Here is a 22,502-nt window from a genome sequence, read left to right on the forward strand (position 1 = left end):
CCCGCCCCTAACTGACCCCCAGGGACCCCACCCGCTAGCCAATGCCCCCTTCTTCCCTGACTACCCCAACCCCTGACAGCCCCCCTGGGACTCCCGTGCCTCTCCAACCCCCGCCCCCGTTTGCCATCTCCTGACTGTCCGTCCCCCCTCCCCTGAACCTCCACCCCATCCAACTGCCCCCCTGTCCCCTGAGTGCCCCCTGGGACCCGCTGCTCCCCACCCCCTTACCATGGTGGAGCCAGCCACGCCGCCGTGCTGCCCGGCAGGAGCAGTGGGCCAGAGCGTGGGTGGCGCGGCACGCTGAGGCTGCGGGGGAGAGGGGACAGCATGGGAGGGGCCGGGGGCTAGCATCCCCGGCCAGGACTCAGGGACCGGGCAGGACAGTCCTGTGGGCCAGATGTGGCCTGCGGGCTGTAGTTTGCCCACCTCTGATGTAGCCCAATGTCTTGTTTTCCGACAGTGGCCGGTGCCAGATGTTTAAAAGGGAATGGACAGAACAGGGCAATTATTGAGTGATCCATCCCCTGGGGTCCAGTCCCAGCATCAGTCAGAGGCTTAAGGACACCGAGAGCATGAGATTGTGTTCCTGACCATCTTGGCTAATAGCCATTGGGGCCCTTATCCTCCATGAGGATAAGCCACTTTCACCTGAGACAAGGAGCAAAGCAGTTGTAAATGTCACCAAGCCTGATTTGCAGAGGTTGGGAATAGAAGATGGGTAGTTAGGTAACCAAATTACCTTTTAATATGTGTATTACGGTGGTGCCTCAAGGCCCCAGTCAGGATCGGGGCCTTGTGCTAGGCCCTGTACAAACAACGGCTTGATTGGATGTTAGATAACGCAGCGAGGCCTGCAGCAACCAAGACCTGCTCTCAGTGGAGGACCTGGGAAAACTCCTATCTGTCTTCAGAGGTGCAGGATTGGGCGCCTGGAGACCAAGATTTTTCTTCTCCAATCAGGCCAAGGCAGAAGAAGGCTCTGCCATATCCCTGACTCCCCGAGCTGGAGCTAGACCCTTGACCTCCCGATTCCCTGGGTAGTGCCTGGGCTCCTGCACTCATTCACTGACCTTGCCCTAAAACAAGCTGCTAGGGGATATGCTGCTTTGAAGTTGTTTCTCCTCTTCAGCTGCTCATTGGTCATGTCAGCATCCCTCCCTTCACCTGTCCCCCGGCCCATTCGCCCATCTCCTAATATGATCTGAACCTACCCCAAAGGTCGAATGAGGTGTAGAACCAAATCCTGCTGAAAGTCCCTCCTGCTTTTGCCTCTCCCTAAAGAGACCCCATTGTGTCAGCGTGTGGCACATCCCCCTGCATGTCTCATGTGCCTGGCTGGCACAGCTGTGACTGCAGGGCCATTCAGTCACGCCAGCGCCATCTCCTAGACCTGCAAAGACGATCACTGGCTTTCATGAGCTTCTCTGGAGGACTGGGCCCAGGGTGTGGTGGTGTACAGGTGGCCAGCCCGCTGCGGGTACAGAACTGGGGTGGAGTTCAGTGGAAAGGGTGCTTGCCTGGGACTCGATCCCTGGGTTCAGTTCACAGCTCAGCTACAGACTGTCTGGGGCACCTTGGGCAAGTCATTTAGCCTCTCTGTGCCTCCGTTCCCATCGGGAAATAGAGAGAGCTCTTCTCGGCCGCCCCAGGGGGCTGCCAGGATAAAATCCAGAGAGGTGCTCAGATACTACAGTGATAAGGGCCATATAAATAGATGGAAACTTGGCACTCTCCTCTCTTGCTGTTCCTTCTGTGGTGCTGCTGTGGCCATCACCATGGTGTCTGGTCACTAATAGTAATCATGGCATTTATAGGGAGCTCTTACATTACATGCACTTCACAGACATTAACAAAGAAATTCCCCCAACAGCCCCATGAGGTGGGCAAGAAACTCCCTGTATTAGACAGCAAATATTCTCTCTGCTCCTATGTATGGAACATCTTCCCTGGGCTGCTCCTAATCCCTTCTTAACCCCACCCCTTCGGCATTGCCCACAGGAAACCAGCCAGGCTCAGCGGAGAGTGGGGATAGCTGCCTTTGCTTTTGTTTAGTATTTTGTATCTCTGTGTATTCAAAATGTATATATTGGATCGTCTCCCTCTCTAGTCTTCATAATCTGTTCGTCTTCTTGGATCATAAACTGGTTGGAGCAAAGACCATCTTTGTATGTTTATACAACACTTACTGCACCAGGGCCCTGGTCGAGGCTACTCTAATATAAATAAGAATGCACTTTGCAGCTGAGGAAACTGAGGCAGGGGAAGGGACTTGTGCAAGGGAATTGGTTTGGGAGCTGGAATTAGAACTCAGGATTTCTTCATTTCCAGTCGAGGGCTTCAGCCACTGGACCTCATCTCACTCTGTCCTCTGGGCCAGCCGTTATTTTTAGGAATAGTTACGTTTCCTGGCTTTATGCAGCAGTCCCATCATACATGCTATAATTGCTATCAGGTTTTGGTTTAAATACATTTATCTTTACATCTGGTCTACAGTTCCTAGACACAGCTAATTTTAAAGGCACACTGACGAGGCCTCCCATTTCAAATCAGTATAAATCTCTAGTGCTTTACAAACATGAATTAACTTCCGCTCACAGGCGTTATGTCGTAAGGGCAGTATCTGGTCCCCATGGAATAGGTTCCTGGTCCCTGACTGGGGTGTCTATGAGCTAATTGGGGGGTTAATTCAGCTCTGCTTCCCCCGCCCTTGCTCAGTGATTGTGTGTAAGGCAGAAGGGGGGCCTCGTGTTTTGGAGTGAGCATCTCTGTCCTTTCTGCTTCCTGTTCTAGGCCCTGGTTCGGGACAGCACAATCAGTGCATCTTAAGGACATGCTTATGTGATGTCCTGAACAGCAAAGCTTGCCTGACTCCGACACCTACACGCTAGTTTTGTGGGAAAGACCTTGCTGAATATGGGTTCTTCCCCCCTCTTCCTAGTCGCTCTCGGAGTTCACAGCCCTCTGAAGTAGGCAAACAGCAATTTCTTTTACCAGTGGGGAAACTGAGTCATGGAATGATTTGACAAAAGTCACACTGGAAATCTGGGGCAATGGTGGAAACAGAACGTGAGTCCCTTGACTCCTAAGGCTTGTGCCCCAACCACAAGACTTTCCTCCTTTCTGAAAGCTGCACTGTGTTAGCAAACTGCTGCTGGTTATACGCAAAGCCAATCCCTCCAACTCTGCGGAACTAACATTAAAACCACCGTACTGCTTACCATAGGTCCTACACACAGACACATCTCTGCATATGTTGTAGAGTGCAGGATGCTTTGCCTGGGAGACGGTCAGTGAAAGCAGAGCTGGTTTTGTGACCCCTTTCCTGTGAAAGAGTAACCAACTTTACTGTGGAACGATGACGTTTTCTCGTGAAGTTCTCTGCCCAGTGGCCTTCTCCAGGAGTGCACGACGTTCACATTCCCACCTCCCCTGGATAGCTGGCTTTTGCCAGAACACATTTATTTTGGGCTGTTGGGAGCTAGTGAGTATTTTCACACAGCTGCAGAATGTGTCTCAGATGAGATGTAAAAACCAAGGGCCTGTTCACTTGTGGTTGTTAAAGCTCCTACAGCCATTTTCACAAGAGTAGGAGTGTCAGCCCCAGCTTCTTGGCCAACCTGGAGTATTGCGTTCTGTCTACCTTCCATTTCTAGCGGATATGGGATTTTTTTCATCACTTCCTGGTCTACACTGTGGAGTAGCACTGCTGTGCTTGGTTAAATAGCTGTTATTTCACCCCAGAGCTGGCTGCATTTCATTGTGGAGTGAAGCGTCGTGTGCATAAAATAGTAATGAAAAGCGCACTGGGTAAACACAAGATGGAATTGTTAGCTGCATGTATAAAGATAACTGAACTGAGCCTGATGTTCATAGCTGCCTCAATGCTTTCATTCCAGTGTTCTCGTTGGAATATGAATACTGGGTTACATTCTGTACCACTTTATAGCCTGTACAACTGGTGGCCTGAGCAGTCTTTGCAGCTTGTATTTTTCAGTCTCTCTGTTCTCTCGGTAATCACCTCCCAAGTCATTTTCTGTCAGGTTAGACAGCTTGGTATCAGTGCAGACAGTGACAGTGCACTTTGTGTACTAAGGGCTCGTATATACAGGAAAGCTAGCGTGGTATCAGGTAAGGTGTGAATTTAAACCATGTAGTTATACTGGTGTGTAGAAAATCTTATTTGGATATAAAAGTGCCTTTTTTCAATCTGGCTTAGGTTGCATGAGTAAAAGTTTAGGCTAAACCAAAAAAAGGCATTCTCATCACAGAATAAGAGTGTCTACACTGAGGGTTATACCGGTATAGCTGTGCCATGTGGAGACGGGCTAAGGCAGTGATTTCCAAGGCTCTGCTGGGCACTGATGTATTGCATACAGTGTGTAGAGTATGTATCTGGGGACGAAGAATGATCTTGTGGTTAAGGAACAGGTCTGGGTTTTGCCACATGATGGTGGGCAAATCACTTCCCTTCTCCCTGCCTCAGTTTCCCCATCTGTAAAATGGGGATGACAGTTCCCTGCAGGGACATTGTAAGGTTTAGTTTGTTAATATTTGTAAAGTGCTTTGCGGTCCTTAGAGGGAAGGTGCAAATGTGCAGTGCAAATCGATACTGACTATTATTAGGGTGTGCCCGGAGGGCAGTTACTGTATTTGGGAGAAAGCTTTGACATCAACGCTTCACAAAAAAAGCCTAGAACTTCATGTGCAAGTTCCTGGGACCCAGGCCTGGGCAGAACCTTTTTGTGCCCCAAGACCTAACTGGGTCTGGAAGCCCTTCCAAAATACTGGACTCCCCGGGGGCCTAACGGGACCTAGTTCATGCTACTCTCCTTTCCCAGGAGCTGCCTGCTGTATTATTTGCTGTGGGTGGCACCCTGGTTTCTGGTGCCTTCCCCATACTCCAAATTACATGCTTAAGAGTGGAGAACCCCACTTCCTCCCCTTCCACAGCCTCTGGGAGGCCGGCATTAACCCCACAAATTCATGCTGCATTCGGACGTAACCCAGTGACTTTATCTGGGCAGGGGCGATATCTCAGTGAGCGCAAGGAGCCGTTCGGCAGCTCCTACATGGAGTCACACGCCCCCTCCCCCATAGAAATAGCACAGCATCCTGAGTCCTCAGTGCCTAAATACAGAGCACTGCAGTCGAGCCTGAGTAACAGTCCAGAGTGCCCCAGCTCCAGCGCCAGAACAGGGCTCCTCTGCCCCTGCAGGGTTCACTGGTGCTTGGGAGCAATGCCAGCTCTGAGTGGTGAGACCTGCTCTCCCCTGTGTTGCCTGGTGTCTGTCTGTGGTTGCCATGATGGGCAGGTCTCCTCTGCTGTGTCTGGACCACGCGTCTTGTCCGGCTACCCCCATGCCCTGACCTGTTCAGTGTGCCGGTCCCCAACTCCCCAGAGCCAGGCTGCGTCTGGATCTGCTCTGTGTGTTCACTGCCCAAGCTCATGGTCCTCTTCCCACCACCAAGCCATGTCAGAGCCAACCGTGTCCTGTAACCAATCCCCTGTCCCCACTGGGGCTGGGCTGAGCTCCTGCTGTCATTTGCTTCCAATGAGAGGGAGAACTCACGTGGGATTTCCTCCCAGCCCTTTAACCAACCAGGACCTGGGGCACGGGGCCAGGTCCCCTCTCTGCCCACCCTGGAGGGTGAGGTGGAGGGCTGGGGCTTGTACACTGCTGCCACGGGCCTAGTCTGGGAGGGCTCCACAGCACAATTCAGAGAAAAGCCACAAACAAATGTTCATGCAAGAGGCATTCTCAGTACTATAGCGAGCCCGTAGCAGGGCAGGGCAGGGGACAGAATCCTCTGCAGAGTAATGTCCAAAGCCTGCCTGTCTGTATGCAGGTTTTAAAGAACTAAATCTTTCCAGGCCACAGTCTGTTGGGTGAATAACCGCCTGCTTGAGCATCATATTCCTCTTGAATGTGGTTATATTTCTGCCTAGTACAGAGCCAGCCCAGTATTCAGCTTCTGAACTTCCAGAGGGAAAAATCGCATTCACACCTATTTGTATTCAACTCTGAATGCAAAACATAACCCCAGTATAGACCCCAACAGTCCCTCCCCTCACATGGACATTTGAAGACTCGTGACCGTAAGAGTGTGGCTTGGTGGAGCATATTCTACTCAGCAGACTCTGGTTACAGGTGAGTGTCTTCCCTTTCCAGCTGTACACTGAGCTGGATAAACATGCACAGCGTACCAGTGGTCTCAGATGGTGACTTGTAGAGATCCCCGTTACATGGAGAGGCCACGGCAGGTAATGCAATCTGCCATTCCAGTCTGCTTTCCACACTGCGGGAAGCTCTCGGTGGAGTTACAGCCTGTGCAGTCCCACTGGCTTCCTTTGACCGTAGTTGTAAGTAGGAGTGAGCACCAATGGCCATAGTGATCAGTGGGGAGGGGGGATGAATGGAGCAATGGCATCGGCTGATCAGAGTGGCTTCGCTCACCTGCTCTCCCGGTAGTAACTGATGCTATTGGCTGGGGAAAGGTGACTGATGAAGTGTTTTAGTTACTATACATGATTTTGTCTGTTAGCTTTACATCTTTGTGGGGTTTAGGAATCCCTCTCCTAGGAGCGTCCACATCTTGGTGGGTGCGTTGGGTGCCCTGTTAATTCTGTAATGATTGATTTGCTGTTCACTGTATGTGAAGGATCTAAGGGAGTCAATGCAGGTAGTAACAATGACTTGTCTGGCTATTGTTTCTCAGTCTGAGGATCTTGGTGCCTGTGCCCAGTTTGAGAGCAGCAGACAGAACAGAAATATGATGCCTAGTGCCAGCTGTGTCTTCCCTACCTTCACCCTACGAAAGCCCTCCTCGGAGACGGACATTGAGAACTGGGCCTCCAAGCACTTCAACAAGCACACCCAAGGGCTCTTCCGGAGGAAGGTCTCCATTGCCAACATGCTGGCCTGGAGCAGCGAGTCCATCAAGAAACCCATGATCATGACCACCGACCGCAACGTCAAGAAGGAAGCCTGTGAGATATTTAAACTGATTCAGATGTACATGGGGGACCGGCGGGCCAAGGCGGATCAACTCAACGTGGCTTTGGAGATCGCCACCAAAGGCTGGAGCATGCAGGGTCTGAGGGACGAGCTGTACATCCAGCTGTGCCGGCAGACCACTGAGAACTTCCGTTATGAGAGTCTGGCCCGGGGCTGGGAGCTAATGGCTATTTGCCTGGCCTTCTTCCCGCCCACTCCCAAATTCCATTCCTACCTAGAAGGATATATTTACCGGCACATGGATCCGGTGAATGACACCAAAGGTAAGAGAGAGACTGCTGTTGGTTGGTGTTGTCCCTAAAGAACTTGCAACCCTTTTTCCTTTTGTACTGTGCATTGTGTCCTCCCTGTGAGACGAGTGCAGCACTTGTAAATAAGCGGCCAGCCGGAGAGGCTTAGTGAAAGCATCCGTAGGCTTTAGCACTGGCCTTTCATCCCTGGGACACTGTGAAATCCAGCATGAGATCCAGCATGAAATGAGCTCAATAGCTTCAAATGACAACTAATGGTTTCACCAAGCACCAACTGGGCTCTTTTACACATGCACACACGCCACATGCACACACGTGTAACATACAGATGTTTGGGTCCCTATTCATCTCTGCTCAGGGCCCACACAGTCCTGTGCTCGTCCTCAGCGTGTATTTGTTCTAAGGAGAAATGTAAGTAGCCAGACCTGCATTTTGCTTATCTCTAGTGATGAACATCTCATAGATTGCGGCTGTGTGATTTTTACTGATGTACATGTCCTGTAGATTCGCTAACGCTGGCAGGGCACTCTGTCAGTAGAGAGTAGCCAGGGTATCTGGATGGCCCACTTGATTATGGCAAAAAAAATGACTGTGTGAAAAAAAGGCTCCTCTGCACATTCGGAGTCAGATCTGCTGACTTCAGTAACAAAATTTGTTTTTTACTCCTGTTAGCCCTGCAGGGACAACCCAGCTGTGGGATAGGGAGCTGGATTCTCTCCTGGCTTCTGCATCATCGTCAGAATGATTAACTCCGTTCCAATAGCAGAATCTTATTATCGGTGATGATACAGACGCTGGAGAGCGGCACCCAGCTTGACTCAGACGTGAGGGGCAGGCTGTGGAGCTGGCAGCTGGAAAAACCAGTTTCTCATAAATTTAGTACGTTTCATCTGGAGTCCCTGGAATATCTCACAAGGCCATTCTGACGGGTCCCTTTTCAGAGCTGAACTGCACTTCAAAAGTGACAACTTCCTGTACCCCCCCCCGCTGAACAAGTTACTATCTAGACACGCACGCTTCACGGTGCTAATCTCACTGTGCTTAGCACAGCATTAAACCTGAAGCTACATGCTGCTTGCTCGGTTTGAAGCCATCAAAGCTATTAGGCCATTGACTTCACTGGGCGCAGGATTCAGGTCCTAAATGAGAATGATGCAGTGGGACTGGCAGCGTTTTCTTCTGGTAGCCCAGTGGGTGTGCACAAACGTGTCGTCTGAGCCTGCTTTTTCATGGGAGCAAATCCTTACAGTGCTCTTGAACTGATGCAGTTTGCAGGGATGGGACGGTGTAAAGGGTCCATGTGCTCTTCGCAGGAGCGAGGGAAAAGCTTGCACCACCCAGTCTCATTTTGTGCAGTGTCTGTCATGCCAACTGTCTCCCAAAGTGCACATGCTTCGCGGTGGGAAATACACCAAGCCAGCTCCTTGCTTTGCACTGCCTCACTCCTGTGCCATTGCTGTACACTTGCTTTAGGCAAGGCTGGAGAGGATCACTCAGGTGTAGGGGCTTACAGCTGAGCAGGGAAAAGGGCAGGACTGGAGACGAGAGTACGGTTGGGGCACGTTGATCCTGGGCTGCATTGTCAGCGCCCTGTGACCATTGGAACCCTGGGTAAGTTACCAGCCTGGCTATTGCTCTGTCACTCAGTGCTTGGGGGAAAGCCAGGCACAACGCAATGCCAGGATCAGGGGAGTGCGAAGGAGAGCATTTCACACCCCACCCCCTGGCCTGGAGAGCCCGAGGCAGGACGCAGAAGAGAGGGTTTCAGGTGAGGTTTGAACACAGTGATAAGATACAGGAGAAGGCTCCCAGCCCAGGGCTAGCCAGGGCGCTGGGAGAAATCAGAGAAATGTTGCCACTAGATGAGCTAAGAAGAGGCTGACACTCATGGAAGGTTTGTAAATGTCCCTAGATAGGCAGAGGGCATTTTGTACTGGATCTGGAAGTGAGTGGGGAGCAATGAAGGCAAAAAACCTAACTGGCTTCAAGACTGAGCTTGATAAGTTTACGGAGGGGATGGTATGACGGGATCGCCTACAATGGCGCGGGGCCCATCGGCAACTGCCAGTAGCAAAACCCCCAGCTGCTGGAGCCGGGACACTAGATGGGGAGGGGTCTGAGTTACTACACAGAATTCTTTCCCAGGGGTCTGGCTGGCTGGTCGTGCCCCCATGCTCAGGGTCTAACTGGCCATGTTTGGGGTCAGGAAGGAATTTTCCCCTGGGTCAGATTGGCAGAGACCCTCGGGGGGGGCGGGTTTCACTTTCTTCTGCAGCATGAGACACAGGTCACTTGCAGGTTTAAACCAGTGTCAATGGTGGATTCTCTGTAACTTGAAGTCTTCAAACCAGGATTTGAGGACTTCAGTAGCTCAGCTAGAGGTTAGGGGTCTATTACAGGAGTGGGTGGGCAGGGGCGGCTCCAGGCCCCAGCACACCAAGCGCGTGCTTGGGGCGGTATGCCATGGGGAGCGCTCTGCCGGTCGCCGGGAGGGCGGCAGGCACGCCTGCGGGAGGTCCACCAGAGCCGCAGGACCAGCAGAGCGCCCCCCGGGGCGTGCCGCCCTGCTTGGGGCGGCGAAACGTCTAGAGCCGCCCCTGTGGGTGGGTGAGGGTCTGTGGCTGCAATATGCTAGTGGTCAGAGTAGCTGATCATGCTGGTCCCTTCTGACGTTAACGTCTATGAGTCTGGGACTGGAAGGGAGCTAAGGGTGGGCTTCTCTTGTCTACACAGTAACTAGACATCTGCAGCCAGCCCATGGCAGCTGACTAGAGCTTGGGCCGTGGGGCAGTTTCACTGTCTGGACTGGGGCTGGAGCCTGGGCTCTAAGACCCAGTCAGGTGGTGGGGGGGGTGTCCCAGAGCTTGGGCTCTAGTCTGAGTCCTGAAGTTTACACAGCAATGAAACAGCCCTGCAGCCTGAGCCGAAGCAGCGGGCACGGGCCAGCCGGGGGTTTTCTTTGCTGTGTAGACGTGGCCTCTGTGCCTGTGCGCTGCATTCTGCGTGTGCGGGCGTTCAGGCCATCGAGAGGGCGAGGAGGAAGTTAGAGCTCAGCACGTCCCGGCTTTCTCTCCAGGCTCTGCTGGTGAGTTGGAAAGAGCAGCAGCTGCGTCTTTAGGAGCTGCCCCTCTGCAAGTTCTGTTTCAGCTCTGACCCATTAAGAGTCATTTCCCTATAAATGTCATCTGCAATATGGCAACCCCTGAATCATCTGCTTTCCACCCCCTTGCTGGTCGGCGCGGCAGTTAAAGCTGGTAATTGGTTACTCTAGACACTATTAACGTAAGGCTTTTACTTTCCGGCATGAAGCAGTAAACCGTATATTAACTCCTGACACAGCTAAAGCTCTACCTGGCGACCATTCCGGAGAAAATTATTTTTTTAAACGAGGTGTGAAAATGCATTAAACTGTTTCCTTTTCCTTTACCTTATAATAACTCACCAGGAGTCCCTGGCGTGACAACGCTACGAAATCAGAGAGAGAACAAAGGTGCCGACACCCTTCCTGGCAGGCTGGAGCTGCAGACAGTCACTAAAATAAGCCACACGGTTGGCTGTGAAGTTTCCTTTATTTCTTGACCCAAGTTTCCCCTGCTATATAGTCAGCAGCCTCAGGAGTGAAGAACTCTCTCTCCGTCCCTTCAGCTCCCATCCAGTATGGGCGCTGCCCCCGGGGACAAACACTGCTCTGCTTGTTTGACCTGGACTCTTGAACAAATGCCTTAAATCTGGCTTCATCAACAGCATAATGTGCTGTTTGGCTGATTCTCTTCACTACAGTTCTGCACTGGAGCCTACTGCCTGGGGTAGCCCCTGCTGGCAATTCAAACCAAGGCTGGGGGGCAACCCTCTGGTTTCCCTGCACACTAGCACTTCGCTCATCTTGACAGCAGCTGCTTAAGGGTTTAGTCTGGCAGAAGCACAGTTACCAACACACGTGCATACAGATTTGTTAATTATACATAGCCTGGTTCCTCCTTCTCCATGGGCTTCCCAAGTCACAGCTGTCCAGGTGCCTCATTCATCTCCTGATCTGGTTCAAAATCCCCCCTCCCCCACTTTTTAAAAAAGTCTCGACTTAGGGTAACCGCAGTAATCAGCTCTGCTGGCAGCTCCCTGCTAGGACCCTGGCTGCCTCCCAGACTCCCAGGCTCCTGGCAGGCTGCCCCACAGGCTCCCGGGCTGCCCCCTCACCGCTGGGAGCAGGGTCCAGCTGCCCAGGCTTCTCGCCCTGACTCCCAGCCAGGAGCGGGGGCCCCTGCTCAGCTCTCCAGGGAGTGGGGGGCAGCTGGGCTCTGGCTACCCAGCTTTCTTGTCAGTTTCATGGCTCCTGCCATTGACAAGACGTAAGGAACACAGTGTCTACAGGGACACTGCATCACCCTAACTACACCCGCATAAGCCCTACGCCTCTCATGGAGGGGGAGCTATGTCGGCGTAGTAGGACACTTACGTCGGCAGGAGCAAGGCTGTAGTGCCATAGATCAACGTAAGCTGCCTTATAGTGTAGAGCAGGCCTCAATCCTAGCAACGTTACCATCCTAGTGTGTCTCTTCCTTCCAAATCCCGCTCCGTCCCTGCTCAAAATCTATTGTGCAAGTGCCTTCTCCTGTGCATCTCCTGCTGCCTAGCACAGCCTTTCTGTATCTCTCCATCCGTTTCAAATCACAGCTGAAAACCTCTTTTGTCCTTATCTCTCCCTCTTAGCTTCTCTCTGCCTTCAGTTATGTACAGCAAGACCCCTTAAATCAAGCTGGAACATCACAACATGGGTCTTGTGTTCTCCAAAGGCTGCATATGTGAATTAAAGATCTATCGAATCTGTCTGATCTACTGGCTTATCTGGTCCCCATCATCATAAACAATATTTGAGCATCGCCCCCACATACTTAAAGGTAGATACAGCAATAACCATTTCTCCCTTCTCAGCCTGCGGGAGAACTAGCTGCATTAATAGTTTAGCATTTGTGGGGGAGCGTGTGTGTTGTGTTTGCTAAGAACTTACTAAGGGAAGATGAAATCTAAGAGATGAGGTTGTTTAGATTTAGTTCTAAGTGTGATGAGGCCTGTCATCTCAGCTCATGTGGCATTGAGTTCCACAGTCTAGATCTCACTCCTGGTAAAGTTTGGTCTCATGCAATCACAATCTATAAATGTCTACACGAGGAGAAGATTTCTGATAGTAAATGGCTCCTTAATCTTTGCATACAAAGTCACAAGATGCAAGGGCTGGAAGTCAAAGCTAGACAAACTCAGGCTGGAAATAAGGCAAACATTTTTAACAGAGACAGTAATTAACCATTGAAATAATTTGCGGAGGAACGTGATAGTCTGCTCTAGTTCAATCATAAAATCTGGGCTTGATGCAGCAATCCCTGGGTGAGGTTCTGTGGCCTGTGCTATGCAGGAGGTCAGATTAGGTGATCCTAGTGGTTCCTTTTGGCCTGAACATCCATGAAACTCTGTGCCTACCCCACAGGTTGACTGTTTCCTGGGTCCAGTGGAACATAGGTATGGCGGAGGAGGGGAGGTGATCTCTCAGGTAGCTGGGGTCATTTCCACGGAGAATTTTGAATATCAGGACAGGGACCTTGTATTGGGCTGTATTCAGAAGGGAGCCAGTGCAGTGAGCAGAGCCCCACGGGGCTGTGTTCATGGCTCCAAGTGCTGCTATCACACAGGCCGATGCATTTTGTACTTCATGGAGCTTTTCCAGGGCACGGGGCTTCATTCTTACATCTTGGTTACAGTAAGTGAACCTGGCGGCCGTGCATGGCCAGCTCTGAGTCTGCTCCAAGCCGGCATACACTTCTGGCAAGTTGCAGATGGAAACTGGGAGTCCTTTGCTGCCATGACTCTTTGGGCACCTAGTGAAGATGGCCAAAGACCAAAAGGCTACAGACTGATTTAATGTGCAGGGAGAGGCCCTGGAGAGCGGAGAGATTACAGGGAAGGCAAGTTCTTGAAAGTGCTTCTCTCTTCCTACCAATATCACTTGGTCTTGCCTGGGTCCGACTGCTCTGTGCCCGCAGTGATGCTCTGAGTTGGACACACAAGCTGGGAGATGGTGCTGGCTACATTCGATGTAGGGGAGCAGCAGAGCTGGGTCTTGTCTGTGTCCTGTTGGGTCTTCAGCCCCTGTCGGCTCCCTAGAGATGCGGAATAACGTGGGGGTTCTTGGGTTTTGGAGGTGGAGGAGCAATTCTCCATAACAACCTCTTGGGTTTGCTTGGAGAGGAGGGGCCTGAGCCACTTTGGGGTATTTCTGGTCACCCCGGCAACCTCTTGAGGGCCGGACGGGAGTATCTGGTGATCAGTGGTATTAGGTGCAGCAGAAGGATCCAGCAAGATGATGTGGATGGACTTGTCGTCTCTTTGGGCACAAGGAGGCTATCCCCTAGAGCGGGGGTGGGCAAACTTTTTGGCTGGAGGGCCACATCGGGGTTGCAAAATGGTATGGAAGGCTGGGTAGGGAAAAGCTGTGCCTCCCCAAACAGCCTGGCCCCTGCCCCCTATTGGCCCCCTCCCACTTCCTGCCCCCTGGCTGCCCCCCTCAGAACTCCCGACCCATCCAACACACACACACACCCCGCTCCTTGTCCCCTGAACACCCGCTCCTGGGACCCCCTGCCCATGACCACCCCCGGGACTCTGCCCCCATCCAACCCCTCCTCCCTGCCCCTAACCGCCCTCCTGGGACCCTCCCCAGTCCCTTTCAGAATGTGGCCCTGCGAACATGGGCGGAGGGCTCAGGAGGAGCCGGGGCAGCCGCACAGCCGGAGAGAAGCGGCAGTTTCCCCTTCAAAGCGCCCGGTGCTCCTCCTGAGTCCTGCGGCCGTGCTCCCCGTGCTCCCGCCACCCGCACCCCCTGCCCCCGCACAGTGCTGAGCTGCCCAAGTGCCCGGCCCTGGGGCCCCCTGTTGTTGGGGGGGGGCGTGCCAGGGCACCCTGTGTTCACCCTTTAGCTGCGCCACCCGGCCGGAGCCAGCCATGGTGAGCTGAGGCTGGGGGGGAGGGGCTGGGGGCTGAGGGACCAGGCAGGAGGGACCCGCGGGCTGCACTTTGCCCACCTCTGCCCTAGAGCCACAAGTGCTGTCTGTCCTTGTGGTGGGTTGAAAGGGACCCAGGATAATGGCAGCAACCAGGTGGTGCTGGAGACTGGTTTTGAAGCTAGGTACTGGGCAGTGGTTTGCGAGGCCTTGAAGACACGGGTAGCTGCCGCCTGCTCCAGTTTTATACAGGTTAATTGTGGCCCTTGGGCCCCAGGCAAATTGCCAGAATAGGCCCCGTTTAGGCAAAGCTTGGGCACCCTCTGTGTGGTCCCTGTATCTTGTGTTTGTCTGGGAGGTGGGTTGCTTTCCAGCTCTGCCTCTTGGGGCTGGCGTGCATGCAGCAGTGTAGCGGGGCGGCTACCCCGCTCCCAAAATCGAAGGGGTTAAAAGCAGCCCTGGAGAGGGCTGTGGCTGGGGACAGCTGACTGGGGAAGCAGCCCCAGTCAGACCCCAGCTGGCCTGTATAACAGGCGAGATGGGGATAGGGAGTGGGGGTTCCCTGGGGAGGGGAGACCCTGAGACTGAGGGGTGTACTGCTAGGGGGCAGCACCCCAGAGAACGAGGCACCGGAGTCCAGGGAGGGACACTGGCCTGCAGAGGGCGCTCCGGAGGCTGGCGAGCTAATTCCCAGGACGCCAGCAGGAGGCGCTGCGCCGGCGAGTCTGCGCCTGCCACAAGCCGCTTGCATGTTATCATTGGTTTCATCATCAGTTCTGAGGCGGCACAGTTTAGTGCAGATGCCTGTTTTCGGTGATGCAGAGTAGCCGTCCAACAGAGCCAGGTAGGTCCCCATGCACCTGTGCAGCTCGGAACACTATTAAAGCTCAAACAGGCTTTCAGGTGGCTGTCTTCTGCCACCTCCCCCAGTGCCTTTGCCTGTGAACTGCCAACCTGCAAAGTGATATGATGGCAAAAAAGGCCCGTGTAATTTTTTGACTGTACATGCAAAGGCCTCAAGTCCTGGAGCAGGGAGGGGCTAACCCCACTGTACCTGGCTGTGGGAGCCTGAGCCAGTGATGCTGGGTTTCATTCTGGGCATCTCATTGTTGGAAAGATATTGGCAAAGTGGAGGGACCTCGGAGAAGAGCAACAAAAATGCTGCCCGGGTAGAAGGAGCTGGATTTAAAGAGCGAACGACGTGGAACTTGGCTGGGTGGTGACTAACGGAGGGGACCAGAATGGGCTCCAGATACTAGTGAGGCATAAGCACCAGGGAGGTGCTTGTATGTGGGGGCCAGGGATGTGGGGAGCAAAGATTAGAAGGGGGAAGTGGGGGATAATGTTTTGGGAAAACTACCTAACCATGAAGCTCATTGGTTCTGGGATCATCGTCCCAAAGAAGTAAAACTAGTGTCTCAAAGCCTGGGCAAGAACAACCCTACCCTGCTTCCCAGGATGGGACCAGGTGGCACCTAAGAGCAGGTGTCCTCCCTCCGCTTCCCTGCGAGCAGGAGTCGTGTGGGGAGCAGAGAGAGCAGGTGGCTCAGACGCTGCAGTGATGAGGGCAGGATGGGGACCTGATCAGAATCGAGAGATCCGTGCAGAATGCCGTGCAATGGGCTGTCCTGGTAGAACATGCGGAATAGCCGCCAGCATTACTTGGTGGTGGGGGTGCTAGTGATCGGGGTCCCCGTTGAAATAGCTTGACTAGCGCTGCTAGCAGAGCCTCCTGAGCCAGCTGCCAAACAGCTGGAGTGCGGAGCATCCGAGGACAGAGCAGCTTGCCGTGGGCAGAGACCATCACTGCGGCATTGTTCCTCTTTCTGCAGAGACAAACCCCTTCCCTTATTTGCCTGTTCTCCTGGAGTTCACATGTGGGTGGCAGGCAGTGGAGCGCTGGGCTGGACACAGAGGGCTTCTTGTTCTCGTTAGATTCAGTTCCTTAGCCAGATGAACCCATGGAGGGTAGGGTGAGATCATGTTCTCTGGCCTTGTGGCTGCTGCTTGTTGTGGTGGCACTTCTACGGCCTGGGTTTCTGTGTGGGTGACAGCATGTATGACAGGTGCTCTGTGCTGCTTCGCCCTGGGCTCTGGGCACGGACAGGGAGAATAGCACCCAGTGTGCAAACTCCAGAATGAGTGAGTGCAGCCCCTCTCACCCCCTCCCTGAGAGCTGCAATGAGGCCGACTCTTCGGGAAGTTGCAGATTTGTTACTGTACCTCTCGATCAGTATTGTACCCATTAAATCATCCTGCCAGCAACCTTCTGGCTTCCACTCACTGAGTCGCCAGAACTGGGTGTGTGCATGTGCTCTCTGGTATCTGCAGCCCTCCCAAGCTTTCCCCAGTGAGAGCCATGTGGGCATTTGCTGGGGGCCCAATGGCTGCACCAGGGCACATCACAGCCGCCCTTTTCTTTAATGTAGAGCTGTGGCTTGTGGATACGAAAGGTCCCAATATCCAGTGCTCCATTTTGATCCAAGATGGGTCAGTACCTGCTGAGACCTGCTGTCTCTGGGGGCAGTGTCAGGCTGAGCTGTAGATTTGACACAGGGGCCATGCTGTTGTATCTTGGTTCCTCTGTCTCCCCTCGTTGTTTTAAATCCTGTTTCAAACCCTCACCTGCTCTCTCCCCTAATGCTGCTGCGCATGATTTGATGTGTCTCTTCCTTTTCCTGAGGCCCGCTGCAGTTCTGGGTCAGGGACCCCCAACTGGTGGCTGTGTGATTTTTATTGCTGTGCCCTTCTACGCCCGGACTCCCGTGCTTCATCTCAACGGCACTAGATAAATCGCAGTGTCACGCTAGAGACCGACTGTCTTGCTGCTGCTGTGACATTCCGAGCCCCTGTCAGTGTGACTGAAGGGAAGATAAGCGGAGAAGCAATGACTTGTATATTGTACTGGCACCCTGGGAGGGGGCTTGTCTTCCTCCCCCTCTGACTCTAGACTTCAGTCAGGCGTTTGCCTTGGTACCTCACAACATTTTGATTACAAATCTAGAATGATATAAAATGAACGTGGTGCACATGACATGGATTAAAAGCTGGCTAAACTGTTAGGTCTCAAAATGAAATTGTAAACGGGGAATCATCATCAAGCAGGTGTGTTTCTAGTTTCTAATTAGCCTCAGGTGGGGGAAGCTGTTCTGTCCATTAACTCCTTTGTGGCTCTTGCTGTGTAGGGTTTATACAACCCCCTCACCATGCCCCAATCCTGCAAGCCCAGCAGCTGCAGAGCTCCCCCTGACCTGAGCTCTCCAGGGCCTGGCCCCTGGGCTGTAAACAGACTGAAAATGAAGGTCGTTTTTGATAGTCATCCCATCCCCCTGTCTCCCTTAACCACCCTATAGCCAAGCTCACAAGAAGTGAGCTTTAGCTCACGAAAGCTCATGCTAAAATAAATTTGTTAGTCTTTAAGGTGCCACAAGTACTCCTGTTTTTTTTGAGTACACAGGGAGTGATCAGAGCATGGGATTAGGAGTGAAGAGACCCGTATTCTGTTCCTGGCTCTGCATCTAACTTTATGTGCAAACGCAGTATAGTCCTGTCCAGTAATATATATAACAGGTGCTTCAAAAGGGCCAGTTTCTCAAAGCTAAAAATAATCATGAGCAAAATTGAATGGGAGCTAAATAAAAACATAAAAATGTGAAGGCCGCTGGAGTGCTGTTTACGAATGCACTACCAGGCGCCCCAAAACCCACAATTCTGCAATCACTTAAAGTTTTGTTGGTTAGAACCCTTCTCCCCAAACATCCTGGTTAACAGGGTCATGAAAGTAGCAAATAAAAAATGTTTAAATAGAAAAATGGAGAAGTTGATTGCAATGAAAACAAATTGGCATTTAGGAAATGCAGATAATTGATAAGGCAAGCTAAAGGAATCAGTGAACAATCTATGGCTAACAAGGTTAAGGACAATAAGAGGGAACTCTTTAAAAATATCAGGAACCAACAGCTACCTTCCATTAGCACAGCTCCACTACTAGATGATGATAGTAAAATTATCAATCAAGATGCTGAAAAGGCAGAAAATAATCAATAAATATTTCTGTATTTGAAAGGAAGCCGACTGACGTACTCATATCTTATATTGATAAGGAAATATTTTCTATTCTTTAAATAGGAAGGATATGAAACAGCAGCTATTAAGCATTTTTAAATCAGCAGGACCAAGGTTATTAAGAGTTGGCTGAGGAGCTTTCTGAACCACTAATGTTGATTTTTTAACAAATGTTGGTACACTGGAGAGGTTCGAGAGGACTGGAAAAGCTAATACTGATCCCTGGCAAAATCTTGAAAAGGCTGACACGAGGCACAGTCAGTAAGGAATTAAGGAATGGTAGCGTAATTAATGCCAGCCAATATGGTTTTACAGAAAATAGATCATGTCAAACAAACTTGACACTTTTGGTGCGAGTACCAGTCTGATTAATAAAGGTAGCTGTGTTGATGTAGCCTTCTGTAAGGCATTCAACTTAGTCCCATGTGACATTCTGATTTTATAAAAAGTAGCATTATATAAAATCAGTGTAGCCCATATTAAATGGATTGGGAACTAGCTAACAGAGATCTCAACTAGTGATTGTAATGAGAAATCATCATCCTATGGGGGTGATCTGTTCTTGGCCCACTACTATGCAATGTCTTCATCAATGACCTGAAAGAGAGTATAAAATCGTTGCTGATAAAGCTTGCAGGTGACACACAAATGTGTAAAGTGGAAAATAATGATGGGGACAGGTCAGTTATACAGAGTGAGCTGGATCATTTGGCAAGGTGAGCTCATTTGAACATGAGTTTTATCACAACCAAATGCAAAGACATGTAGGAAAAAAGGTTAGGTCATGCTTATAAGTGGGCTTTGCAGAATTTCATTTTTATTTATCATTTCAGCAGATAATATCAATGTTTATTTTTAAGCATTTTTCCCATTTTTAATCTATTCTAAATTTTCACAGTTGTGGGGAATTGTGGAGAGTTGGATAATAATTATTTAATGACAGTAGATTTTGAGATTCAAAAACTTTATTACCATTAAAAACATTAATTGTCAAAATCGCATTAAAATATACAAAGTAAATATAGTTAAATAAAACTCTACGTTCTTAAGCAGTATTCTTCTCGTGCTGCCTATCTGTAAATTTCAATTATCATCAATGGAAATATTTGTGTGTGTGTATGTATGGTGCAATTGATGTTTAGTGATATTTACCTATAAAAATCTAATCCTCCTAAGTTTACTCATAGGAGGGGAGACAGTATCCTGGAGTGATGTGACACTGAAAAGGATTTAGGAGAAAAGGTAGATACCAGTTGAACATGAGATCCCAGTGTGAGGCTGTGGCTAAGAGGGCAAATGTAATCCTTAGATTTAGAAGCAGGGGGATATTGAATAGGAATAGGGAGATGGTATTACCTCTATATATGGCATTAGTGAGACCATTACTGGAATAATGTGTCCAATTCTGGAGTCCACACTACAAGAAAGATTTGAGATCTGGAAAATCTGCCTTATAGTGAGAGACTAAAGAAGCTCAGTCTATTTAGTTAGTTTTTTCCAAGAGAAAAGAGTAAGAGATGACTTGATCATGGTCTAAAAATACCTACCTGGAGAAGAGATTTCTGATAGTAGATGGCTCTTTAATCTAGCAGAAAAAGCTTAATGAGATCCAATGGTTGGAAGCTGAAGCTAGACAGATGTAGACTAGAAATAAAGCACAAATTTTTAACAGTGAAGGTGATTAACCATTGGAACAACTTACTTGGGGGCGAGGTGGATTCTCCGTCACTTGAAGTCTTTAAATCGAGACCAGTTGGCTTTCTAAAAGTTGGGCTATCACTCAGAGTTACGGGCTCGAGGCAGACATTACTGGGTGAGGTTCTCTGGCCTGTGTTATGCAGGAGGTCAGACTAGATGATCTTAATACAGTCCCTTCCAGCCTTAAAATCTTTGTGTTTTCTCACCTGTAAAATGGGGGCAATGATCTGGCGCTAGGTCACAGGGGAGCCAAGAGATGAAGAGTTTGCGGAGCATTTTGCTGGAAGGTGCTATAGCAGGGGTAGGCAACCTATGGCCCGGGTGCCGAAGGCGGCACGCGAGCTGATTTTCAGTGGCACTCACACTGCCTGGGTCCTGGCCTCCGGTCCGGGGGGCTCTGCATTTTAATTTAATTTTAAATGAAGCTTGTTAAACATTTTAAAAGTCTTATTTACTTTACATACAACAATAGTAAGCGAAACCTTAAATCAGAGTGAATAAATGAAGATTCGGCACAGCACCTCTGAAAGGTTGCCGATCCCTCTGCTATAGATACACCAAGTACTGTACTGTGAATAACGCAGTCTCAGAAAGCAGCCCCTTGGGCCTGTTGTTCGTTCTAGTTTCTCTTTCCTGACCTCCCTCCAATTTACAGGCACCTCTTTGGCACTGAGATGCTATTCTGGTGCTAAACGGAGGATTCTGGGTGCTGAATCACTAGAGCCAACAGATAAGGACTCTCCTCTCCCTTGCTTCCTGTCCTGACGCCAGAGACACAGGCTTGGACCAGAAGGGGCAATATGGGATGTCTGTAACTATCCCCAAATTATTGTGTCTAAGCCTAGGGAGCATTTAATTGCTCTTTCACTAGAAATGTTCCTTGCCATCATGATTGCAGACATTAATTGAACAAGAACATTCCTGGAGTTAGAAAGCAGTAAATGGCTTTTGAAACTGATGAAACGCTGAGCACAGCTGATAAATCTGAGACCTGGTTTGCAAGCATCCTCTGACTCACTGTGATTGTTACTGGAGTTTGAGCAAAGAGGCCTGGGCAGTTTTAACCTTCACCATTGCCTCATTAAGCCATTAGTTATGGTGTCAGACACAGACATCCAGCGGGGTTGGGAGATGATCAAAAAGGGGAAAATGGGGTGATCCTCATAGCTCCAAGCTTCCTCTCAGGGAGCAGAACTAGGGTAGTACATGGAGCTGAAGTTCATCCTGCTCTGAGGAAAGAGGATTCAGAGGCCATTCAGTGATTTGTAAAGTGCAGTTATTGCAACTTGAGGTGGATCAGCGTTTTGACACCGTCTGCCACTGGGATTGAGGAGATCTGATCGCTCTCTCTAAATACATCAGAGGGATAAATACCAGGGAGGGAGAGGAATTATTTAAGCTCAGTACCAATGTGGACCCAAGAACAAATGGATATAAACTGGCCATCAGGAAGTTTAGACTTGAAATTAGATGAAGGTTTCTAACCATCAGAGGAGTGAAGTTCTGGAACAGCCTTCCAAGGGGAGCAGAGGGGGAAAAGACATATCTGGCTTCAAGACTAAGCTCGATAAGTTTATGGAGGGGATGGTATGAGGGGCTAGCCTAATTTTGGCAATTAATTGATCTTTGATTATTAGCAGGTAAATATGCCCAATGGCCTGTGATGGGATGTTAGATGGGGTGGGATCTGAGTTACTACAGAAGATTCTTTCCTGGGTGCTGGCTGGTGAGTCTTGCCCACATGCTCAGGGTTTAGCTGATCGCCATATTTGGGGTCGGGAAGGAATTTTCCTCCAGGGCAGATTGGCAGAGGCCCTGGGGGTTTTTCACCTTCCCCTGCAGCATGGGGCACGGGTCACTTGCTGGAGGATTCTCTGCACCTTAAGGTCTTTAAACCATGATTTGAGGACTGCAATAACTCAGACATAGGTTAGGGTGGGTGGGATTCTGTGGCCTGCATTGTGCAGGAGGTCAGACTAGACGATCATAATGGTCCCTTCTGACCTTAAAGTCTGTGAGTCTATGAAAAGAGGCAGAGGCAAAAAGAGGAGCAGGCAAAAGTTCAGGCACACACACAGCCGTTGTCAGGTTGGGTGAGTCCATCTAGGCAGGTATCCCGTCTGCTGCAGGGAGCAGTACTCAGTACCGTACATTTGGGGGTGGGGAGGATCCTCATCCCCGAGCATGCGATTTAATTACCAGTATCTTCGACATAGGTACACTTGGACGCCTTAGAAATACATCCCCATGCTACCTGAGTACAGTTTGCAATATTTAATTAAGAGAAAATGCTTCCGAAACTGGGCCCCTGCTTTGTTGGAAGAGATTGTATGTGAGCTAGAGATTATTTTATAGGATGCGTCTACACAGCAGCTGGGAAGCTGTAATTCCCAGCCCGGGAAGACTTAACACACTAAAAATAGCAGTGTGGCTGTGGCTGCATTGTCAACGACTCGCTGGCCACCCTAGGATCTCTGATGGGA

The 22,502-nt window shown here is 50.5% G+C and overlaps 1 protein-coding gene across 6 annotated transcripts in view; it reads left to right on the forward strand.

The window, feature by feature from the left end:
- The window catches only part of ARHGAP39 (Rho GTPase activating protein 39), a 370,894-nt gene that overhangs the window by 246,331 nt on the left and 102,061 nt on the right, over window positions 1-22,502 (forward strand). For all 6 annotated transcript variants that reach the window (XR_005593866.1, XM_039523605.1, XM_039523606.1 and 3 more), the window contains exon 5: window positions 6,718-7,279. Coding sequence is in view for 5 of the 6 variants with exons in the window: in XM_039523605.1 (XP_039379539.1) it covers window positions 6,718-7,279 (562 nt within the window). In the remaining variant the exon portion in view is untranslated. The remainder of the gene's footprint in view (window positions 1-6,717; window positions 7,280-22,502) is intronic.

This window comes from Mauremys reevesii, linkage group 2 (assembly GCF_016161935.1).
Source record: "Mauremys reevesii isolate NIE-2019 linkage group 2, ASM1616193v1, whole genome shotgun sequence".
Taxonomy (NCBI): Eukaryota; Metazoa; Chordata; order Testudines; family Geoemydidae; genus Mauremys; species Mauremys reevesii.